Source organism: Otolemur garnettii, unplaced genomic scaffold, assembly GCF_000181295.1.
Source record: "Otolemur garnettii isolate 467f Iridium unplaced genomic scaffold, OtoGar3 scaffold00042, whole genome shotgun sequence".
In the NCBI taxonomy this organism is placed as follows: domain Eukaryota; kingdom Metazoa; phylum Chordata; class Mammalia; order Primates; family Galagidae; genus Otolemur; species Otolemur garnettii.
In genome coordinates this window covers 8,920,628-8,941,943 of record NW_003852437.1, presented here as the reverse complement: position 1 = coordinate 8,941,943, position 21,316 = coordinate 8,920,628, and the positions used below count along the sequence as shown (strand labels likewise).

The 21,316-nt window shown below is 41.3% G+C and overlaps 1 protein-coding gene across 1 annotated transcript in view; it reads right to left on the bottom strand.

Moving 5' to 3' along the window:
* The window catches only part of TXLNB (taxilin beta), a 38,884-nt gene that overhangs the window by 9,303 nt on the left and 8,265 nt on the right, over nt 1-21,316 (bottom strand). The window contains exons 3-7 of the mRNA XM_012805453.1: nt 18,998-19,089; nt 13,100-13,270; nt 7,254-7,448; nt 5,353-5,472; nt 1,339-1,413 (exon numbers count right to left, since the gene is read on the bottom strand). Of these exons, the coding sequence (XP_012660907.1) occupies nt 1,339-1,413; nt 5,353-5,472; nt 7,254-7,448; nt 13,100-13,270; nt 18,998-19,089 (653 nt within the window). The remainder of the gene's footprint in view (nt 1-1,338; nt 1,414-5,352; nt 5,473-7,253; nt 7,449-13,099; nt 13,271-18,997; nt 19,090-21,316) is intronic.

The following is a 21,316-nucleotide window of genomic DNA, read 5'->3' as shown; positions in this document are numbered from 1 at the left end:
AGTAGAGACTGCGTGTCACAGATATGTGAATAGGGCACTACTCTAGGTGGGGTCCACTGTCCGCCTCTAGGCTCTGTGCTGTGAATGGGGCAGAACCATGGCTTAATTCTTGGGGCTCTCTCCTGCAGATGGTGGGGCTGTGCCTCCTTTTCCCTGCCTGCCTCCTGTTGCAATAAGGGCACAGTGACTGCCTCAGGGACATCTTGAGTTTGTCACTCTGTACCTTCCCATTCTAATAATAGTTAGAAACATGATAGCTCTAACCTTTGTGTAACTAGTACTTCAAAACTGTCCCTACATATTATCAGAGAATAGATCATACTGGGGGAAAATTTATTGTTTTTCCCATACACATTGCAAAAGGATGAGTTAAGAAAGCAAGATATGATAATCTTCTCTCTGCTTTTGTTCATACAATGGTATAATTTGCTTTTTTCTTTTACAATGAACAAGTATATATATTTTTTACAGTGAACAAATATTCAGCAGTCAGTGCATAAACATTTACAAATCCTAAATTAATTCTGCCTAATTTGGGAGGCTTCTGATTTCCTCACCTTTTCCAATTTTTCTCTATATGATCTCACAGTCACTTTAGCATTTGGGCATGTCCTCTGGCAGCGGAAATGTGGCCCAAGACAGGATGGTTCTCCTGGAACCCACAGGGGCCATTTGCCAGGAGGGGACAAGTCCCAAAGCCAGGGGGAGATGCATTGGCCTGGTTTGTCCACAGCGTCAGCTGTGGCGTGAGGCTTTTTATTTTTTAGAGTCTGAAACAGGAATCCCCAGAGTCTAATTGACGCCCACAAATGACAGCCAGAAGCCAAATCAAAATGGCATCTGACTTGCCAGCCACTTCTTGTCATTCACCAGCCTGAAGGCCAACCTCTGCAAGCACAAAAACTTGGGTGCTATTTTTCTCATTTTCTAAAATTATAAATAATATCAAGGTGTGAAGGCATTTTAAGAGTTGCCAGCCATGGATGGTGCATCCAAGCAGCTGGCATTTTCTTCTTGCTTTAATAGGGCAGGGGAAGAGGAGAGAGGGAGGAAGCACGGAGGGACAGATGGAGCCTGGACACCAGTCTCTTACAACCACTGTGGTGCCATCGTTTGTCAATATACCTTTGGAGGTTGTTGGTGCAGAACATTTCTTTTTCGCAGGTATAATACTGTGCTTTTATTTTCACTTAAAAATAATAAGTGTGAAATTGTTCTTCCTTTCCAGGTCCTGTGCCCCTACCCCCTGCCACTCACGAGGCCGGCAGACACCTGTGGTCCGGGCACCTCCCCTGGGCCCAGAGCAGAGCACGCCCACACAGCCTTCTCCCCGCTCACCTGAGCCTGGAGAACCGTCTCTTGCTCCTTCAGCACTTTGGCCTGAAGTTTCCACTCTGCTGCCTGGTTCAGCAACTGTGAGAAGAGAGAAAGTGTGAAAAGACTGTCAAACTGTTTTATAACAGCTGCTGTAATAACTTGCTCATCAATCCTCAAGTAATTTTCAGAACTTTGCAAAGAGTCTAAGAAAGCTAAGAAAACAGTTGGTCAAAAAAGTTGGATTCTCAACTACAAACTTGTGGGTTTAGGGCCAGGTGCTTGTACTCATGCCTGTAATCCTAGCACTCGGGGCCAGCAGATTGCTTGAGCTCAGGAATTGGAAACCAGCCCCAGGAAGAGCAAGACCCCATCTGTAAAAATATCTGGGCGTTGTGGTGGGCACCTGTAGTCCCAGCTACTTGGGAGGCTGAGGCAAGAGGATCACTTGAGCCCAAAGAATTGGAGTGAGCTACGGCACTCTACCGAGGGTGACAAAGTGAGACTCTGCCTCAAACCAAAAAACATGTAACAAAAAAATTGTGGTTTTAATTTCTTTTTAAGAGAAAAATAGTTTGCAACTCAAGCATGGCTCAAACAAAATTCAACTTCTCACCGAATTCTGGAACCTTTTCTAGCAATTCTGGCCAACCATCACTCTGCCTGTGCTGGGACATCTCCGGAACATAGGTAAGTGTTGTCATCAGCAATTGTTCCTTTCTATCAAACCCTAGACCACCCTTCTCTACCACAGCATGCGTGATGCAATAAGAAATATGTGTCTATTTCGTCTGTCCCTGGTTCCCGACACAGAGCTTCTCTCACACATCAGAATCTCCTTGGGAACATGTTAAAATGCAGCTCTCCCTCTCAGAGAATACGATTTAGGGAATACAGGGTGTGACCAAAATCTGTACTTACCGCAGATGCCCAGGTTGGGTTGGCTACTGGTAGTCTATGGATTACATTTTGGGAAACACTGGGTTGGAAGTTTGACCTATTCTAAATCCTGCCCTCCAGGAGCTCGTGGGTTAAATTGAAATTGCATCTAGGTATGCAGAGACACGCATATTTAAAACATGTAATTTTGACTTAAGATGGATGTTCATTTATTTATCAGTTTTTGATGTAGGGCTGTGGTCTTTGTTCTGGGTATGGATCTTCTGCTTGGAGTTCAGAGTTGTATTTTGTTTTTAAATCATGTCCATAATGTGCTATAGAAGATTTCTATGTTGTTGGATGTATATGTGTGTGTTGAGTGTGTGTGTTTACCAGTAGTGCCCAAACCTAAAAAATACTTGAAAAGCAGCTTGATGGGATAATTCTCTAGAGTTTTCCACTTTTTCCCCAGTCTTTGATAACCACTCACCCGTCTAGTTTGACAACTATTTTTTTTTTTTTTTTGCTATTCGCTTGCATTTGGTCTTTCATAGCATTAAACATAGTTTTCAAAGAAACTTTTTTTTTTTTTTCAGTTTATATCATCATTCTGTTGATTTACACAATACCAAAGCAAGTATTACTGGAAAGAAAAGAGCTGATTCTTGGTGAGCTCCATCTCACTGAGCTGGGGCAAATTCACGTAGCCACCCCGGACCGTGGCTTGTAGATGCCAGAGTTGGCAAGCTGTGGGAGGGTCTGTGTGTTTTATAGAGAGGATGATGACTATCACTCTATGATGATTGACTAACCAGCGATCAATCTGGTTAGTCAGCCTGGTGGTCAAGATTTAAGAAGTTTCTATTGTATTTGAAGATGCACTGATTTAAATTTTCTTCTTTTTGTTTATACCTATTGTAAGATGTGTCCATGAGGTCTATGAATTGCATACGGAATCAGAACCAAAAGAAACAATTGTTACTTTTGACAACTTGAAGGCATCTTTTTCCTTATTCAAGTTGGTCCTTTTCCTTTGGCTCAACCTCTCTCCGTTTGTAGGATGGGTTATATTTGTTCCTCAGTGCCGCCCCAGGGGCAGTGAAGATTAATTCTCACAGAAGCACACCTGACTGGTCCCCTGAAAGGTCTGGGAGTAGCTGCTGCAGAGTAGAGCCCTATAGCGCCTCCTCTGGCCATCTCAGGGGTGTGCCTGGCACCTGCTTTTGTGAGCCAGCTGCACAGCCCTACTGTGGTGGGTTGTTCCTGACAGGTGCTGTCCATTCCGCTCAGGTGGACTTGGTTTCTCCTTACTCTCAAAAGGACGTGCCAGCTGCAACCCCAGTAGGTGGCCAGGTTGGAAGAACTGAGGGGAGCTATGTCTCTTTGACTCAAACATGCTGTTTTACTAAACCAGGGTAGGAAAATTGGGCAGTATGCTAGTTTCTTGCCAAGAATAAGTCATTCTGAATCTGCTCTCCAACACCTCTCATGCGCATCTCCGCCTAGTTTTTGCCTCTTTCATGTCTCATATTTTATATACCAAAGCACTGATATCCCGTGAGAAGCATACTTCACCTAATGGGGTAATTATACCAATAGTAGAGTACCCACCTTGTTGAATTTTGAACAATTATTCAGTGTTTTATTTCTTACTTTGTGAGCTCGGTTGTAGATGGATTTCATAAATTAATCTTTTTCTTAAGAGAACATGGACTTCTGGTTTTGAAATTATCCAATCTCCACTGGGTTGCGTTCTCCAAAGTTTGTCGTTTTGTTGCCACGTTTGAAAACTAAAGTCATTTTCAAATTACTGTTCTAATCAATTCAATTGATGTTGCTCTGATTTTAGGTAAATGGAAAGCTCATGATCAAATGTTAAAAGCCTGAATTTGAATAAGTGGCCCATTGACTATGTCTCACAGCTCTCTCTTGCCCCATCAACGACACACACGCTTAACTCCTGCTTCTGAGCCATACCTCTGAGTATGATGAACTGTCACAGTAGTTGGGCTCTGGGAACTGACGCCCATAGGATGGAACACATCTTGCTCCCTGGGCAGTGTGTGACCTTAAACAAGTTGCCTATCTTCTTTGAGACTCAATTCTCTGTAGAATGGCCCTATGGCTTTTTGGCAGGTGTGTGGGGCTAATGAGATATCAGTAAACCCCACTACTCAGTTTCTTCAACCCCAAACTCAGAATTCATCCTTGAGTCATCTGCTCCTTTCCCCACTGTCCCCAGCTTCAGGTCTGCACCATCACCTGGTGGGTTCCCATTGAAAACCACAGTGTCCATCTCCACCTCTCTTCTCTGCTGCTGCCTCCCTCATCCAGGTCATGGTCGTAAGTCATCTGGTTTGCTGTCAGAGCCTCCTGTCTTCTTGCTTTCTTGTCCCTCTGCAGTCCATTTTCTCCCCAGGACCCAAATTAATCTTCTACAGATGTGAAGCAGATCGTGTCACTTCCTTCACTAAAACTACCCAGCACTTGTCCATTATATTTAGAATAAAATCCAAGACACTGTTTAAGCCCTACAGAGCTACATAGTTTGGCCCTGATGACCGTTGCAACTCTGTTTCAAGCCTTTCCCCCATGCTCTTGCTTCCCTGACCCTTGCTCGTCTCTGGAGTGTGCCAAGCAGCATCAAGGACTTTGCCGCTGCTGAAGATGGCACTCACGTGGCAGCTGAACCGGCAGGGCTGTCTCCAGCATCCTCCCTCTGAGGGCTTCCTGGTCACCCAGTCTAAAGTAGGTCCCTTCCTTTGTCCCCTTCTTCCTTCTTATTTCTCTAGTGACCACTTATTATCTGAAACAGACCTTCCTGGTTGTCTGCTCATCTGCCACCATGCCTCTTCCCCTCCTTCGGCTCTGATCGCCATGGTAGGAGATGGCTCTCTCCATCCTGTGCACGGCACCTGATGCAGAGCTTAGCAGAAAGCAGGCACTTTGCAAACTATGCGTTGAATGGCTGAATTATATTTTATGTAAGAATAGCATGGACAAGCGCCTGGCATTGGGCTGGCCAAATTAGTTATCCAAAGCAGCTCAGGCTCTTCCTCCCTCACGGTGGTTCTCTCCGACCATCATCCAAACCACTTTCTCAGGGAGGCTCTGACACAAGGCAAACCTGACATGCACAGTGACTAAAGCGGTGCGTACATATTCCTTTTCCCGTGTGTGGCGCTCCTCCGCTTCCTTCATCATTTCCTGCGCCTGCTCCAGCTTCGCGTCCACCAGCTTCTGCTGCAGTTCTCTGTGTTTAAATATTTTGTCCAGATGCTGTGGAAAGATCAGGTATGCATGTAAGCCTTGTTTTATTATTGGTGCTTAAAATGCCAAAAAAAATGCATATAAACACATATTCTCCAGCTTTTAAATTTGCAAAGAAAAAAAGAGAGAGCTCACTACATTGGCATCACTTATGGCTTTATACTAAAGCCATCGACTTGTGAAGCCTCACCCCATATAATGTACTACACAAAAGTAAAAGGGAGAGGAGCCAGAGGTCAGTGTGGATGCCAAGAGGCACCTACATTACTTTTCCAGCGTGGTCAAACTATTAGATAGGATGCTGTTTATTATGCTAGACAGCGCAGTGATATGTAGAGCAAGGGCTATCATACTATCACGTGGTATTTCGGCTCCTTTGATTTATAAAACCACTTTTAATCACAACATTACTATGATTTATCATGATGCATTCTGCACCTTCTTGCCTCCAGGGTTATGAGAAAGCGTTGGGGCACCATCATCTGTCTGGGAGCAAGGCCTGAGCCCCAGGACATTCACTGTGTTGCTCTGATGGGGCTGACAAGGCCGAGGGTCACAGATGGACTGCTATGCAAATGTGCAGACTTCTTTACACCTTTTGACCTCGGACTTGCTTGGTGAACAGAAGCTTCCCACTCCATCTCAGCGTGAATTACTTCTGATGGAAGGTTCCCTCTGAAAGAGGATGTATGGCATTCTACCCTTGGGCTTTCCCCAGATCCAATCCGAGGAAGGTGCAGCTGTTACCCCAGGCTGTTCCCTTCTGAGCTCTCTCTGAAGAGTATGGACATTCTCCCTTCATTCTTTTCCTCTTCCTGTACTGAGCTTCTATTCTGGGGTAGGGTTGATTCTCCTGATAAGATCAACTGGTAGCTGGGCATTCTGGCTGACTGTGAGGAGTTTCTTAACACACCTAACTACTGCGACCACATGCTATTGGCTCTTTTTAAAATTTTTTCTTGATAGAATCTTAGCATGTTGCCAACAGAGTCATTTTGACCATGTTATGTTACATTCTAAGACACAGAATTAAAATTTGGGTGGAATGGGCAAAGGAATATGACATACAAAAATCCTGAGGTGGTATCTAGAGCCTTAGAATCTGTTAAATATTATGATATAATTTGGGGATAAGAAAAGACAATTATATTCCTTCTAATATGAACTATTGAAAGGAAAAGTCTTTTGGCTTTTGTGATTGTGGGTAAGAATCTTGTAGCCTCTTCTTCCTACCTATAAAATATGGAGAATATAGTACCTAGTATGTATAAGATTATTAGTGAGATAATTAAATGACATATTGTAGAGTACTTAGCACATTGCCTGATACAAACCAAGCGCTGAATAAATTATATCATCATGACTACTATTAATGTGATATTATTAATACTAAGATTGGCTGTAGGGCCTACAAGCCAATAATACAGACCCTTAATTTCGATGACATGGCGATTCTTAAGAGGGAATGAATGAGTTATTTTGACTGTATAGAGAGGACTTTAACTGACTGAGAAATAGTGTTTTTATGCCTAACACTGCCCCCAGCCTACCACTTTCTATTTATTGCTTTTACTTTGCAATGATTCCAGTTTTGAAGAAATCCCATATGACTTTCAATCAGGTATTTTGTAAAATCTTGTCTTTATTTGGGCTCAAAAAGAAATCCAATCCTAAATATTAAATCAGTGGAGAAGTTTGGCCTTAAGTGTCTTGTTAACCAAGTTCTCCACCTTCCCAGCCCAGAACCACCTCTATGCACTGTCTTCCACAGTGCTGGGTGTGGTCCTCACCTCCTCCCGGAGCTCGTACTGATCAATGATGCTTTTCAGCTTTTCTGCGAGCTCCGTGTTCTCCTCACAGAGCTTCATGTTTCGCTCGCTCTGCTGCTCAATCTGAGCCTGGATATCGGTCAGGGTGCCCTGGAAGTGACTCGTGATCTCCTTCCTTTTCTCTTCCTCCTCGCGTGCCCTCTGAAGGGTCTCTTCCTGAGGATAAAGAGCAACATACTTTGTTATGTTTTGTTTAAACGTGCCCTGGTTTTACAGACTCAGGATTAGGTCACCCAAAGGAGATTGGCGTGGGATTTTTTTCCCCCTCAGTTCTCGACAGCTGAAGCTGCTCAGCCCCCAAATAAATGTGTGAGCAAAGGTTTCAGCTGTGACACATAGTCACTCAGAGCAGGTGCTCTGAGGGCCTGGAATTTGATAGTTGGTGATGAATAGGCTTGTTTTAGAGATGACAGGTATCCTGCTGAGTGAATGAACTGCAGTAATTTCTAACAAACAGGCCATCACATGGTTTTGATCTCTTGGCTGTGGCCTGGAAGAAAGACCACTGAATTTTACTGACTGATGAGACAGATCATCATTCTTTTGGTCTGGTACAAGAAGAAGAATAACAGATCTTACATTCCTTTATAAAAACCATGGCATATTAGCCACATAATTGTATTACCCAAGTTGAGTAAATATGAACTTTCTCTTAAGTGAGAAAAAAATGTAACATGTTCATCAAAAAGCGAAAAGGAAACTAAGACAACTATAGATCAAGTACAACCGTTTAAGAATATAAAATGAAATCTTTCCAGATATGCTGGATAGTTTCTGAAAGAACAATCCGTACGGGTGTCACATGGGGTAATTAAAATGTACAATGTAAATTTTGAGTCTGAAAGCAGTATTAAGTTTCAACTCTGAAATGAAACATCTAATTTTCCCCCTTCTACTTTGTTAACATTGAAGAATTGGAAATTAACTTTTATATCATATCTGTTCTTTTTTCCTAAATCAAAACTCTCTATTCATTACTAAACCACTAACAATAAGCTCAAATTTCCTCCGTATCTATACTGAGAATTGCTTTATGATTATTCAGCTCATTCTTTTAGAATAAAAGGGTTTAATTTTGCTACATCATACTAAAGATAGAGATACTTACAGTGCTGACAAGTGACACAGACATTTTAGGATTCCTTTCAGTTCTGATCAATTGTTTATATGAAAGACTGCTTCATTGTTGGCAAGGAAAAATCATACTGCATTTAATTGCCTGCTAAGTTCAAATTATGTAACAGGATTTTTAAAAAGAAATATTAATAGAAGTAATTGTGCAAATCTTTATTTGGACAGCAGAGTGTGGAATCAAAATAAAAACTGATGCTGAAAACATGTACATAGGTTCTGGGAATATTTTATCATTTAATTTCTCCTTTCCTCTACAATACAAACACATTTTCTAATTTAATATGACTCTTGATAGCAGAATTATAATTTATTCATGTTATGAACTTTTATTGAAGAGCAACTTCTCAGGTATAGCAAGGATATTATACTTTCTAATCTGAAGGAATTAACTGTCTGAGATGCTACTTCCTTGAACTTTGTATACTAACACTTACTATATGTGTATCACTAAAAGTGGTTGTGGCCATCAGCTAAGAGAAACTAAATATACATATGATAGTTGCTGTCTCCTTAGGGCTCCAGATTAAGCCTAGAAGTCAGCAAGTTTGGAATCATAGAACCATAGACTATGATCTGAATTCCATTTGGATTTATAAATAGTCCATCTATGAATGAATACATGAAGAACCACTCCATGCTCCCCAGCAAGTTTGGGATTTTCTTTTTTTTTTTTTGGAGACAGAGCCTCAAGCTGTCTCCCTGGGTAGAGTGCTGTGACCTCACAGCTCACAGCAACCTCCAACTCCTCGGCTCGAACAAGTCTCCTGCCTCAGCCTCCCAAGTAGCTGGGACCACAAGCACCCACCACAACTGCCCAGCTATTTTTTGGTTGCAGCCATCATTGTTGTTTGGCGGGCCCGGGCTGGATTCGAACCCGCCACCTTAGGTATATGTGGCTGGTGCCTTAGCCACTTGAGCCACAGGTGCTGAGCTAAGTTTGGGATTTTCACTGGGACTTGGCTACGGAATGAAGATACAGATGTTCAGATGGCATTAAACACATTTCAAACCGTCTTAGCACCCAACCCTGGCCCACAAAACAGCATCTTGCATTTTACATTGTTTTGTTTTCCAATGAGACAAAACTAAATCTAGAGAAATCTTAGAAAATTTGATAAAGAATTTGCAATCATTTGAGCAGTGGCAGAGGTAAAATTTTCTTTTCTTTTTCAACCATGTTATTCAAAGTGAAAATTAACATAATCAGATTGAGGCATAAAGTCTGAAATAACTAAGAAAAAATAATTTGCAAGCATCATTGTGCATCATAGAACTGGTGCTGTGCCTGGCACAAAATCCATAGCTATTCAGTAAATGTTTATTTAATGAATCAATGAATTATTAATTTATGTACAGACATATGAGCAGCTTGGACTAGATGATTCCTATGGACCTGTCCACATTAAAATTCTATGATATTCTGATAACAAATACTACCGTTTTTTTTTTTTTTTTTTAAAGAAAAATCGTGTTCCCTGAGACAATTACCTATCTTTTACTAGGCAGTTCTTTTTCGGTAGAGTTTGAGGTTCAGATTTATTGCTTCAAATAAATATAATATTTTGTTGAAGCAAGCCCATATATCAGATTTTCTTTGGTCTTTTTCTAAATTATCCTCAATTGTGAGGTTGTATGTGTGTATGACTCATTGAAGAAACAGTCTTTTTTTTTTTTTTTTTGAGACAGAGCCTCAAGCTATCCCCCTGGGTAGAGTGCCATGGCATCACGCTCACAGCAACCTCCAACTCCTGGGCTCAAGCGAGTCTCCTGCCTCAGCCTCCCAAGTAGCTGGGACTACAGGCGCCCGCCACAACGCCTGGCCATTTTTTGGTTGCAGCCATCATCATTGTTGTTTGGCGGGCCCGGGCTGGGGATTCGAACCCACCACCTTAGGTGTATGTGGCTGGCGCCTTAGCCGCTTGAGCCACAGGCGCCGAGCCGAAGAAACAGTCTTTATAAAAGTTAGAATGTATGGTGGTGGAAAGACCTGGTTCTGCATTCTCTTTCTGTATCTTCCCAAGCTCCTAGCACATGAATTTTAGATTCAGGTTTACTTAGGCTGTTTGTATGGCCAAGGAAGGAAGCTCATTTCAAGTTGACCCTTCTGCAGACAACCACTGTAAGTGCTGGATGAAATGGCTTAAAGGCACCGCAGAGTAAACAAAATTGGACAGATACTGGAGGAAGTTGGCCCTTGTATATAATATAAATTTCCCCCTTTTTACAGCTTTTTAGCTTATAGGAAGACTGCAACTGGAAGCAGCATAAGGTGGGTAAAACTCTGGTAGAAAATGCACTATTTTTATGAAGAATGAGAATACAGAGTTCTGGACAACGATAGCCACTGAAAGGCGAGGGGAGATCACCAGGAAGGACCAAGACCAGTACAGCTCTAAGTTCTGTGAATGAACTGCTCACATCTCTGACTGACCTCGAACCACGCATGTTCAGGTTAGACCCAGAGCAATCTAACTACAAAAAAAGAACCTCAGTAAGGTTCAAGTTGCTGCCCAAGAGATGAAGTGTATAGTTTAAATCTAACCAAATTAATTGTCTGCTTAAAATATAATTAAAATTCTTCAAGGAACAATAGACTCTATATTCTTTATGACATTAATTGTCACAACATCCAGAATACAATCACCAAAGATTTGACGTATGAAGAACCAAGAAAATGTGACTCATTCTCAAAAGACAATCAGAGGAGGCTTGTTAAGAGATATTCCATGCAAACAGGAAGAGTAAGGATACTGGAGTCAATATATTGATATTAGATAATGTGGACATGAAGGTAAAGATCATTATTAAAGGACATTGCATAATGATAAAATGGCCGGCTCTTCAAAGAGGCATATGTGTATATGCCTAATACTAATGCTTCAAAATACATGAAGCAAAAGTTGATATAATTAAAGTAAGTAGGCAATTTCACAATTATGCTAACAGATTTCTCATACTCATTTCTCAAGAAATGATAGACAAAAATTCAATAAAGACATAAGGGATCTAAAGCTAATTGTTACTTATAGAACACTACACCCAACATCTAAACAGCTGACATTCTTTCCAAGTACATATAGAATCAAGATAGACCATAGGTAAGGGACTATAATAATTAAAAAAATACTTCTAAACATGGGTCAAAGAAAACATTAGAAAATAAATTGGAAAGTAGTTTGAATTTGAATCCTGATTTTGATATATAAAATATGCATGATCTTGGACAACTGATTTGGATTGCTGGATATCAGTTTCTTTATCAAGAAAGTGGAGGTATTAACCCTCATAGGGTGCACATGTAAATGCATTGAGCACAATGTAATGCACATGTAAAGCATTGAGCACAACTCCTGGTATCATAATTGTCCTTAATGTGATTTCCCATACTGTAAACTATTGAGGGTGCTAACATTACTGTGAGGTCTCCTATTCCTCTCATCATTCTGTCTTTGATCACCACCCGATGAGAGCAAGCTACTCTTTAAATCTCTTTATTGATAAATTTTCCCACCCTATCTAATTTAATCTTTTCTGTGTGTGTTAACTCATTTTATTGTGGTGTTCTAAGTCCATTTTTGTTTTATTACTATGTAGTATTACTGAGAGGCTGGAGATTTACGTGAACACAAATTACTATCACTTGGATATACATCTTGAGGAGAGGCTGACCAGTCCATCCCCAGACCCCCATCTAGCTGGAGTTTCTGAGTGTCCCTAGGGCAGTCGTTGAAAAGATATCAGTGACTCATCTCCTGAAACTTGTGATTTAAGATTTAGAGTTCATCCCCCTGGCCTTACATTTCCCAGATATCAAAAGCCATTATCGTCTTCTGATTGTTTTCTTCCTAGCTCGTTGAAAAACTTTAGCAATAATTTTCATGTCTCTGCTTCTTGAAGTATCTCCTTTTAGACACATGTAGTAATAACTACCTCACAGGAACAGGGGTGTCTGATTAATTATTGTTTGTTAGAAGCTTTAGAATCTTCAGCTGGAAAGTGGACACATATGGTATTATCTTGGAGAGCCCTGCATCGTGCTTTATTGAATGGAACTAGTGTCTGTGTGTAATCAAATTAACTACACTACTAGGGGCTTATGCTGTAATTAATGAAACTCGTGCAGGATGAATGAAGTGATCAGTCTATTATTTTTAGATTGAATAATTAAGTCTGAAGAGCTTCAGTGATTTTTTTTTCCCCCAGTAGCTTCTTTTTAAAGATGACTATTGACATTCTAGCTCTCCATCTCTCTTTATCGTGTCAACTAGCTTCGTGCCAATTTATCTCATGTTGTGCAGAATTCATTATAACACAAACAATGTGGAATCTTTACAGATTTATACTTTATAAAATATAAAGGCCTTTGGGAACTTTAAAAACAAACTCAACATGATAAAAAGGGAAGGAGCATGGCGCACACTTTATGAAAGGCCTGCACTGTGTCAGGTACCGTGTGGGCACCTTATATGAGGGACCTCCGGTAATTTTCCCCCAACCACACAGTAAAAGCTCTTAATTTATTTTGGCTCCCTGGTTAAGCAAGTGGTGGAGCCTGTATTTGAACCCGCGCCTCTCTATTCTAAAGCTTACGTTCTTTTCTTTTCACAAGTCAGAGTCCTGTGTCCCTGCACGGTGCCAGATTGTGTGTTGTTTTGAACCCAGGAGACACATACCTTCAGGGTCTTGTTGTGTCTCTGCAGCTCCCGGCACAGACTCTCCAGTTTGCTCCGAGCCAGGACAGCTCTGCTGTGTTCCCCCTGTAACTGGTCCTTTTCCTTTTGGATTTGCGCCTGTTTCTTTTGCAGGAGCTTGAGCTTCTTTTGCTCAGTGCGATGTTCGTCCAGCTAGATAGAGGGGTGCAAACGCGAAAGAAAATGGGGACAGTCCCTTTTGGAGTTGACAGAAGATATGCAACACCTAAAGATCATTCAAACAGCCCTAGGACACTTTTGATTATCACTATTATTATTTTGCCATGATCTGTCCCTCTGGAAGTAGGTGAACTTCATGAACGTCACCTTTGCAGCACTAGGAGATAGTTTTTAGAGCATAATATGTATGGGTTTTCATTATTATTAATCTATTCTTCGATTTTTTGGGTGGTCTATAAATATTTTTCTTGAGTCTGTCTGACAATGCCAGCCAATATTGAAAAGGGTGTCTCAGAATTTGTAAATTGTCAGAATTCATGAAAATATGTTGTGGCAAGGCAATAGTCAACAGTCTGCTTGGGTTATATTTTATTTCTATACAAATAGCAAGCAGCTAGCACTATGTTTCAAAGTAGGAGAAAGAAAAGCAGCCTCCGGGCAAATGGAAGATGAAGTCCTCTTCTTTATGATTTTGGGTTCTGATGTGGGTTGTTAGAGAGTGGGGAAGGAGGAGAGAGAAAGAACCCTTCCATTACCTCAGCACTGATGGGTTTTCACCCAAGTATCAGAAATAGCCACTGCATAAGTCAGCAGCACGAGTGGCAAATGTCTGTAACATGCCCTGTGCCCCGCCCACTGCCACCCCTCCACGCGTGTAGATAACAAATCACCAAGCTGCTTTCTGCTGAGCCCAGGACCTCTTCTCACATCCCTCCAGCAGGCACAACAGAAGTAGCATCTGGGGGATGGCGTGGAAAATGAAACCAACTTACCCCCGCGCTTTCCACCTTGGGATGCCAAAGTTCTAGGTAAAATACAGGACACCAGCTAAATTCAAATTTCAGATAAATAATCATTTTTTTGTGTGTAAGCATATCCCAAATATTTCATGGGACGTTATTTTTACTAAAGAATTATCTGTTGTTTATCTGAAATGTAAACTTAACGGAGTGTGATGTATTTTTATTTGTTAAATCTGGCAGAGTTATTAGGGGGTTCTAGAGCCAGGGGAGGGAACACGAGGATCAACCTCCAAAGCTTCTGGGGAGAGGGACTGGCGGACTCCAGGAGAGTCAATCTCAGGCTGACCATCAGTGTGGCCACATTCAAGCAGCAGCCCCTCTGTCCAGGGCCATTTCTTCTCCTGGACCCAGCTGCTTTAGTGCTTGATGGTACTTAAGCCAGGTAGGTAGTTCAAATAATGAACTTGTTGGCAAATGGGGAGGACAATCCCTGGGAAGTCCCTGGGTGCTTCTGGGCTCCAGGTGCTCCTGGTGCCTCCCAGAGCCTGATACACACGCCACATGAGATATGCGTCCTGCATGGGTCTCAGTTTCCCTGGTTGGAAAAGCATTTGTTCTTTCTGAGCCAGATGAACAGGACTGGCACATTTTCTTCAGTTCACATCTCATTTCACTCCTTTTCTTACCCCCCGCTCCCCCCACATTCTGCCACATGAGATAACCATTATAAACCTTGCCAGAACAAGGTAAGGATATGTATCTATGATAGTTTATCTTCATATTTATGTGCAATCCTACTTATTAGTGGGCATTAGCATTGGATAAAACAAGACCCATGCTACTAAAAATATTGACATTGATATCCTCCTTGGAAAATCGATGATACTTTGTTTTATGTATTCTCATGCTAAACTCCTGTTCATAAGATAAATGTGGTCCAGCTGGGCACAGTGGCTCATACCTATAATCCTAGCACTCTGGGAGGCCAACGTGGGTGGATTGCTTGGAGCTCAGGAGTTTGAGAGCAGCCTCAGCAAGAGCGAGACCCCGTCTCCACTAAAACTAGAAAAATTAGCCAGGGGTGGGTGTTGTGGCAGGAGCCTATAGTCCCTGTTACTTGGAGGCTGAGGCAGGAGGATCACTTGAACCCAGGAGTTCGAGTTTCCTGTGAGCTAGGCTAATGCCATGGCACTCTAGCCAGGGGCAAGAGAGTAAGACTGTCTTAAAAAATGAAAAAAGAAAAAGAGATAGACATGATCCTTTCCTTTTGAACCATAGTTATTAGATAGGGGTGAAATTTCTTATGCTTAAATTTGGATTTTAAATGACCTATTGTTCTTTCTTAAAGTTTAAATACTGGTATCATTTTCACTGCCACCCAGGGGTGCCCAGCCTGTGGGCCACATGCAGATATGTGAGGACTTTCTGCTTAACCCTGTTACCAGATATCACAAAAATTATGCATGGGCCTTTTTTTCTTTTTTTGCTCATCAGCTTTTGTTAGCATTTATGTATTTAACATATGGTCTGAGACAACTGTCCTTCCAAGGCAGCACAGAGCAGCCCAAAGGTTGGGCACCCCTGACTGGGCTTCTTGGTCTCAGCATTATTGACATTGCAGACCAGATAGATAATTTTTGTTATGGGCACTGTCCTGCTCATTATAGACCATTTAGTACCGTTTAGGCCGTTTAGTACCATTTCTGGGCCCTGCCCATGATAAGCTGTAGCACTGCCCAATTGTGATACCCCCACATACCTCCAGACAGCCATGCCTATTGTCCCCTGTTTGGGAAACACTGCACCGTGAGGCTCTCCGGGTACACAGGAGAGCCCTAAGTTGGGAGAAGGAAGATCTGTGCTTGCTCACTGGCCACTCAGTGCTTCAGCTTTACTGCAAGATCATGCAAATTTATAATTCATATGGGTCTACCTTGCTTTGCTCTGAAATAAAAACCCTTAGCTTTCCTTTTTTTTAGTGTGTGGATAATTTTGTTCAAATGCTTCTAGTCCACAAGAATGCACATGTATGCATGGATTTTCTTAAAAAATGAAAGCAAACATATTGCAACTGAGTCAACTTCACTCAAAGGCTGGCTCTGCCATTGAACAGTTCATGCAGGCCTGGGGTCTTCAGTACAGTTGTAACAGGAGTAAAGGATCTGTATCTGCAATTTCTCTTGTTCTTTCCTTCATTTTTACTAAGTTAAAAAAGTAAAATTAATGCCAAGTGTCAAAATCGTATTATTGATGTTGTTTTAACTACATAAAAATTGAGGAAATTTACAAAGAATATTTCTCCCAGACCATGTCTTAATTTAATTATGAGACATCCTTATTTATTAATGAACTTATCCTTATTTATTAATGACCATAATGACAGATAGTATTACAGGATTCAGACTGGAAGGATGAGTGAGCTGGAGAGGCAGTTTGATTCACAGCTTTGGATTTGATGATTTATTCCATGTGAACACTTATATTTCAGACGATTTCTATATTAATATCCAAATCAGTGGGCAAGGAAATAGGCTTTAGTCTCCAAGAGAAGAAATTAAAATTCTCCATAATTTTTCTTTTCTGAAAAGGAAATGTAATAGGTTTTTTGGCTCAATTTTCTCCTACTCATTTTTTCTAGAATGATCTTTTGGGTTTGAAAGCTTTTTTTATAGGTGATACAAATACTAAAGTATAGCAAGTAAGGCTTGAATTGAGTAGGTTAAAAATTAACCTCTGCTGGGGTGAATGCTTGGCTAGAGCTTGAGGAGGTACAAAGAGTTCCCTGAGCCCATGTGAACAGCCCTGGCTGCTGGAGAAAGTGTTGGGTCAGACTGGAGAAGCGATTCTTCTCCAAGGTGCTGTTGTGGGACTGCAGCATTGTAAAAAGCTTCCTGTGCTAGTCTAGAATGCTGCCAGTCCAGTCAAGTGTAGAACATAGCACTGGAAACTAAATGTGAATGGCCTTGGTAATTGAAGGGGCAAAGGAAAAATGATGTGGAATATACGTAAAATAGCAAGGATGGCGGGTGAGAGTGGGATGGTAGGTGGGGGGGGATCAAATTTGGGAAAGGGATGTCACTTTTGAAACCTAACATTTCATGGCATTGAAATTGTTTCTGGCCAATGCTATACAAGTTGCAATAAAATTGATATACTGATATTTGTTTTGTAAATCTCTACCATTCTTTTGGAGAGCAACGTGGTCATAAACTTTAAAACCAAAAAGCGCTCATCTTATTTGATTTAGTAATCTCATTTCTGGAATTTTTCTTAAAACCATAAAAATGAAGGAGAAGGAACATGTCTAATGCCCGATGATGCTCATGGCAGCAATGTTTGGCAAAGCAGAGCAGGGAGAGGACTCCAAATGTCTCCAAATCAGTGACTCCACAGATAAAGCCACTTAGCAGAGTAGAACACAATTTTTACAAAATATAATTGGAAAGACTATAAATTACATGGGATAAAGTCTGTCATATAAATAAAAAAATCAGATACTCATGTATGTGTACCTTATAACTGTAATTACAATAAAAACTTTACATACACACGAGAACTGGAAAAACGCATAAAAGCAAAGTTTGTGTTTTAGATGAGATTAGAGATATTTTTGTTTTATGTATGCAGCATTCTTATATCATCATGATATGTCTTGTGTGGTTAAAAAGTAATTAAAAAGTACTGTTGGCAGAGTTAAGCAACTAGCCAGTCACTTAGAGTTTCAGGATCTTCTGAGTCTGTGGCATGACAATTCAGCATAACGGGCTGTGTCAAGGTGGAAGGAAAGAATAAATAAAGATCACAGGACTAAAGTCAGAGTGAAAAATAAAGAAAACAGGCACTCACTACAGTCTACTCCATACAATAGGGATGAAGGGTTTGTGGGGCTCTTTTAAAAAAATTAGAGGCCCTCTTTAAAAAGACAATAAAAAAGAGAGTTAGGTCCAGGGCCTCAGAGAGGCCCCGGTGAGTGAGAGATTCCAAGGCTTAAGCTTCTGTTGCTATAATGATAAATGCGCTGTTGGGGGAAGTTCACCTTACTACCTGGAGGACCGCTTTTGCTATGTGTAGCCTTAAGCTTCATTTTCCTGTCATTTGTTCTCTAATGCAGTAAGCAAGTGAAAACATTTCTTCAAGAAAAGAAGCAGAATTAAAAGAGAAGGCCATCACCTCCCTTTCCTAGAGAACGCTAGCCTCTCCGCTGTGGGTCTCATAATCTCTGGGTCTTGAAATCTGCAGGATTGGCTCTGATGTCAGTATTTTTGGTTCATTCTCAGATCAGCAGGTATTTGTGAGGATTCATTGAAACTAGAGACGTTGGTCTCACCAAGCCTTCTCCTTTTCTCCAACTGGCCAATTCTAGAGTGCTGCTGAGGAGACAATCCACCTCTAACATCCCCTGATGGCTGCCCTTGCTCTCAGTGGCCCTAATTGAGAGGGAGGCTGCCTGGGGAGCATCTTGAGTCTACATGAAATAGGATAGAAGGATGTGGATCCCAGAGAATAAACACAAACACGGGCCAGACCAGATGAGAATGTGCCGTAAGTGGAGGGTGGCATTGATTCAATCCCTTTCATTCCTACCTATCTCACAAAACTTGGGCATGAGAACTGAATGAAAGTTTGAAGATTTATCTTTATGTCAGGTGTGCATTTCTATTTTATTGCAAAGCAAAGGGAGAACTTCAAAATATCCACAATTCCATCCGCTATACTTCACTCTCCCATCCCCCAAATTACATACATAATTGAAGATGGAGTCAACTCCAATTCTAACCTCTGCCTTTCTTTGCTGTCATTTTTTAGCTTTTCTTTTCCTTAAAAAATTCTTTTATAAATTCCAACTTGGGCTTGTTTGAGGTCACCAGCTGAGGTCTATAATGATGTACATAAAAACCGAGTCTCCTTTTGTCAGCCTAAATCTTCCTGACAAAGAGTACTAATCAAAAAATCTTACCAATTCAGCATACTTCTTGAATAAAAACTCAAGCTTTTCTTCAGGTGTTTGCAGCTTGTTCAGATTTTGCATTAGCAGACTGGCTTCTTTACCTAAAAAAAAAGAGACATTTGAAAAATACATGTTGAACTTTCAAGTGGTAAGGGCTGAAGTCTCAGGTGAACCATTTGCTAATTACTACCAAACTTTGGCCAAGCTACTAACCTCTCAGATAGAATTTTCTTAAAAAGGATGACACCTCTCTTACAGAGGAAGTGAGGATTAGCTGAGAAGTTTGTGAAAATGTGTAGTTCAGTGTCAAGTTCATGGTAGTCTCTCAGTAAATGTTTGCTAGAACAGGAAGTCCCCAAATTTTCAACCCAAGCATCCATTCTTATTACTTCCCCTCTGTTTCAAAATAATCAAAATATTTTATTTATAAAAGAATAAATTATGCATTTCCCACCATAATTAACACAAAAAAGCAAAACAGTCCATCAAAATTTCTGAGTAGTATGGAAGGGCCAGTGTCGATACATGGAACTGCTAGGATTCCAGCCCAATGCAGAGACATATGACAGTGTAGTCTGCTCAATTTTTTTTCTTTTTTTTTTCTTTCTTGTAGTATTTCTTTTAGGGAGAACCCATTCTCTCTTTTCTACATGTAAACCCATTCTGTGAGGTTTGGATGGGAATAACTGATCATAGTTCTTACCAAACAGAGAATAAATATATCAATAAAGAAGGAAAATGGAGGAGCTATCCACAGGCCTTTTTGTGACTCTGTGATATGACGGTGGACTCAGCCTTCTTGGGCCATCCTCTCTCCCAAACAGGCCTGAATCCCTGACAGCAGTTTCATTTTCTGTTCCCACTTGGAGTTTATGCCATCTTTAAAAATTCATCAGTTCATGATTATTTAACAGGGAGCATCAGGTTTGTTCTTTCTCCATTAGTCTTCCTTTGGTACCGTTCAGCTCAAAGGGCCCATGTACCTTCGGGCAGGTATCTGGAAACCTTGTCTTCAAGTAACTGTAGGGCTGAGTGTCTGGAGGGAGGAGCGGGATGCTGAGGCCTATGTTTACCACTAATTCTATGTTTTCAAACTGTCCAGTCTAGGCGTCCCCACCTCACCTATCTGGAAAACCGTGCTGTTGAATCAAAGTAGGGAGAGAAAGCCACATGAGAGAGCCTGTTTCCTGCTTCTGCTGAAGAAAATTAACAACTTTGACAACCTTTCCTCCAAGAACAGACACTTCCCCTTGGCTAGAATAGTCTCTTTCATCCTAAAAAGGGAGATGTATCATGGGGTTAGGAGTTCTAGATAAACTACTGAGCACAGGACATACTCATACTAAAACATTGTTTTGTTATTTACCTGAAATTCAAATTATAGCGGGTATCTGGTATTTTTATTTGCTAAATATGGCAACCGTATAGGGAATCAACGAATTTTAGGTCTAGAGGGAACTTCAAAGAGCATCCATCAGTTAATTGTACAGATTAAGTATCTAAGGACCAGAGAAGTCCAAAGTTACACGATTAGTGCAGGCCGAGCTTCTGCTTAAACCCCAGGCTAGTCTACTTGTTCTAAATCACTCTGCTCCCATGTGATACTCTGATGCCAGGGAAACCTAGAGGAATAAACCTTTTTTTTAAAATGACCTCATTTCTGACAGTTAATCTATCTTTGCCCCATGAGTCAGTTCAGAGTAGTGACACGGCCTCAAGCAGGGGGAAGGTGGGTGTGAGTGGGGCCCACCCAGCTCTGCAATTACGGGCTGCAGTGTAATGCACTGGCCTTTGCAGCTGACAATCACTGCTGCCGCCCCTGCCGGGCATCTGCTTCTAATTATCCCTCTGGCAGCAGGGATGGATTGGCGTTGGTCAGACTGGCCCTTCACCATTGTCTTCAGTTGAGGGAGCCCTCATGAAGGCCACTGAATTGAGTTAGAGCATCGTCTGTCAAGGGCAAGAGATTGTGATCTTGATCAATCTTGGCCCAGGACCCCACGCAGTGTCTGGATCACAGCAAGTGCTTAGTAAATGTGAACTAACCAAACTGGTATCACGTGAATCAAAGGAGCACTGTCCTGAAAACTGCTCTGTCACCGACTAGAGGACAGGCAGGTCTTGCTCTTACCTCTGGCATTTAACGTATGCCAGGCCACCTCTCCGTGTGAGCGTGTGTCTTGTTGAGGGAGAAAGAAACAACTGAGCGAGTCCCATGGTTCTCTCTGTCTTCCCATGTCAGGTCTGCTTGGGAGCTGTTTTCTGTAACTGTGAGTTTTGCTTTGTTTTTTATTTTTTTTTTTTTTATTTTTATTTATTTTTTTTTTT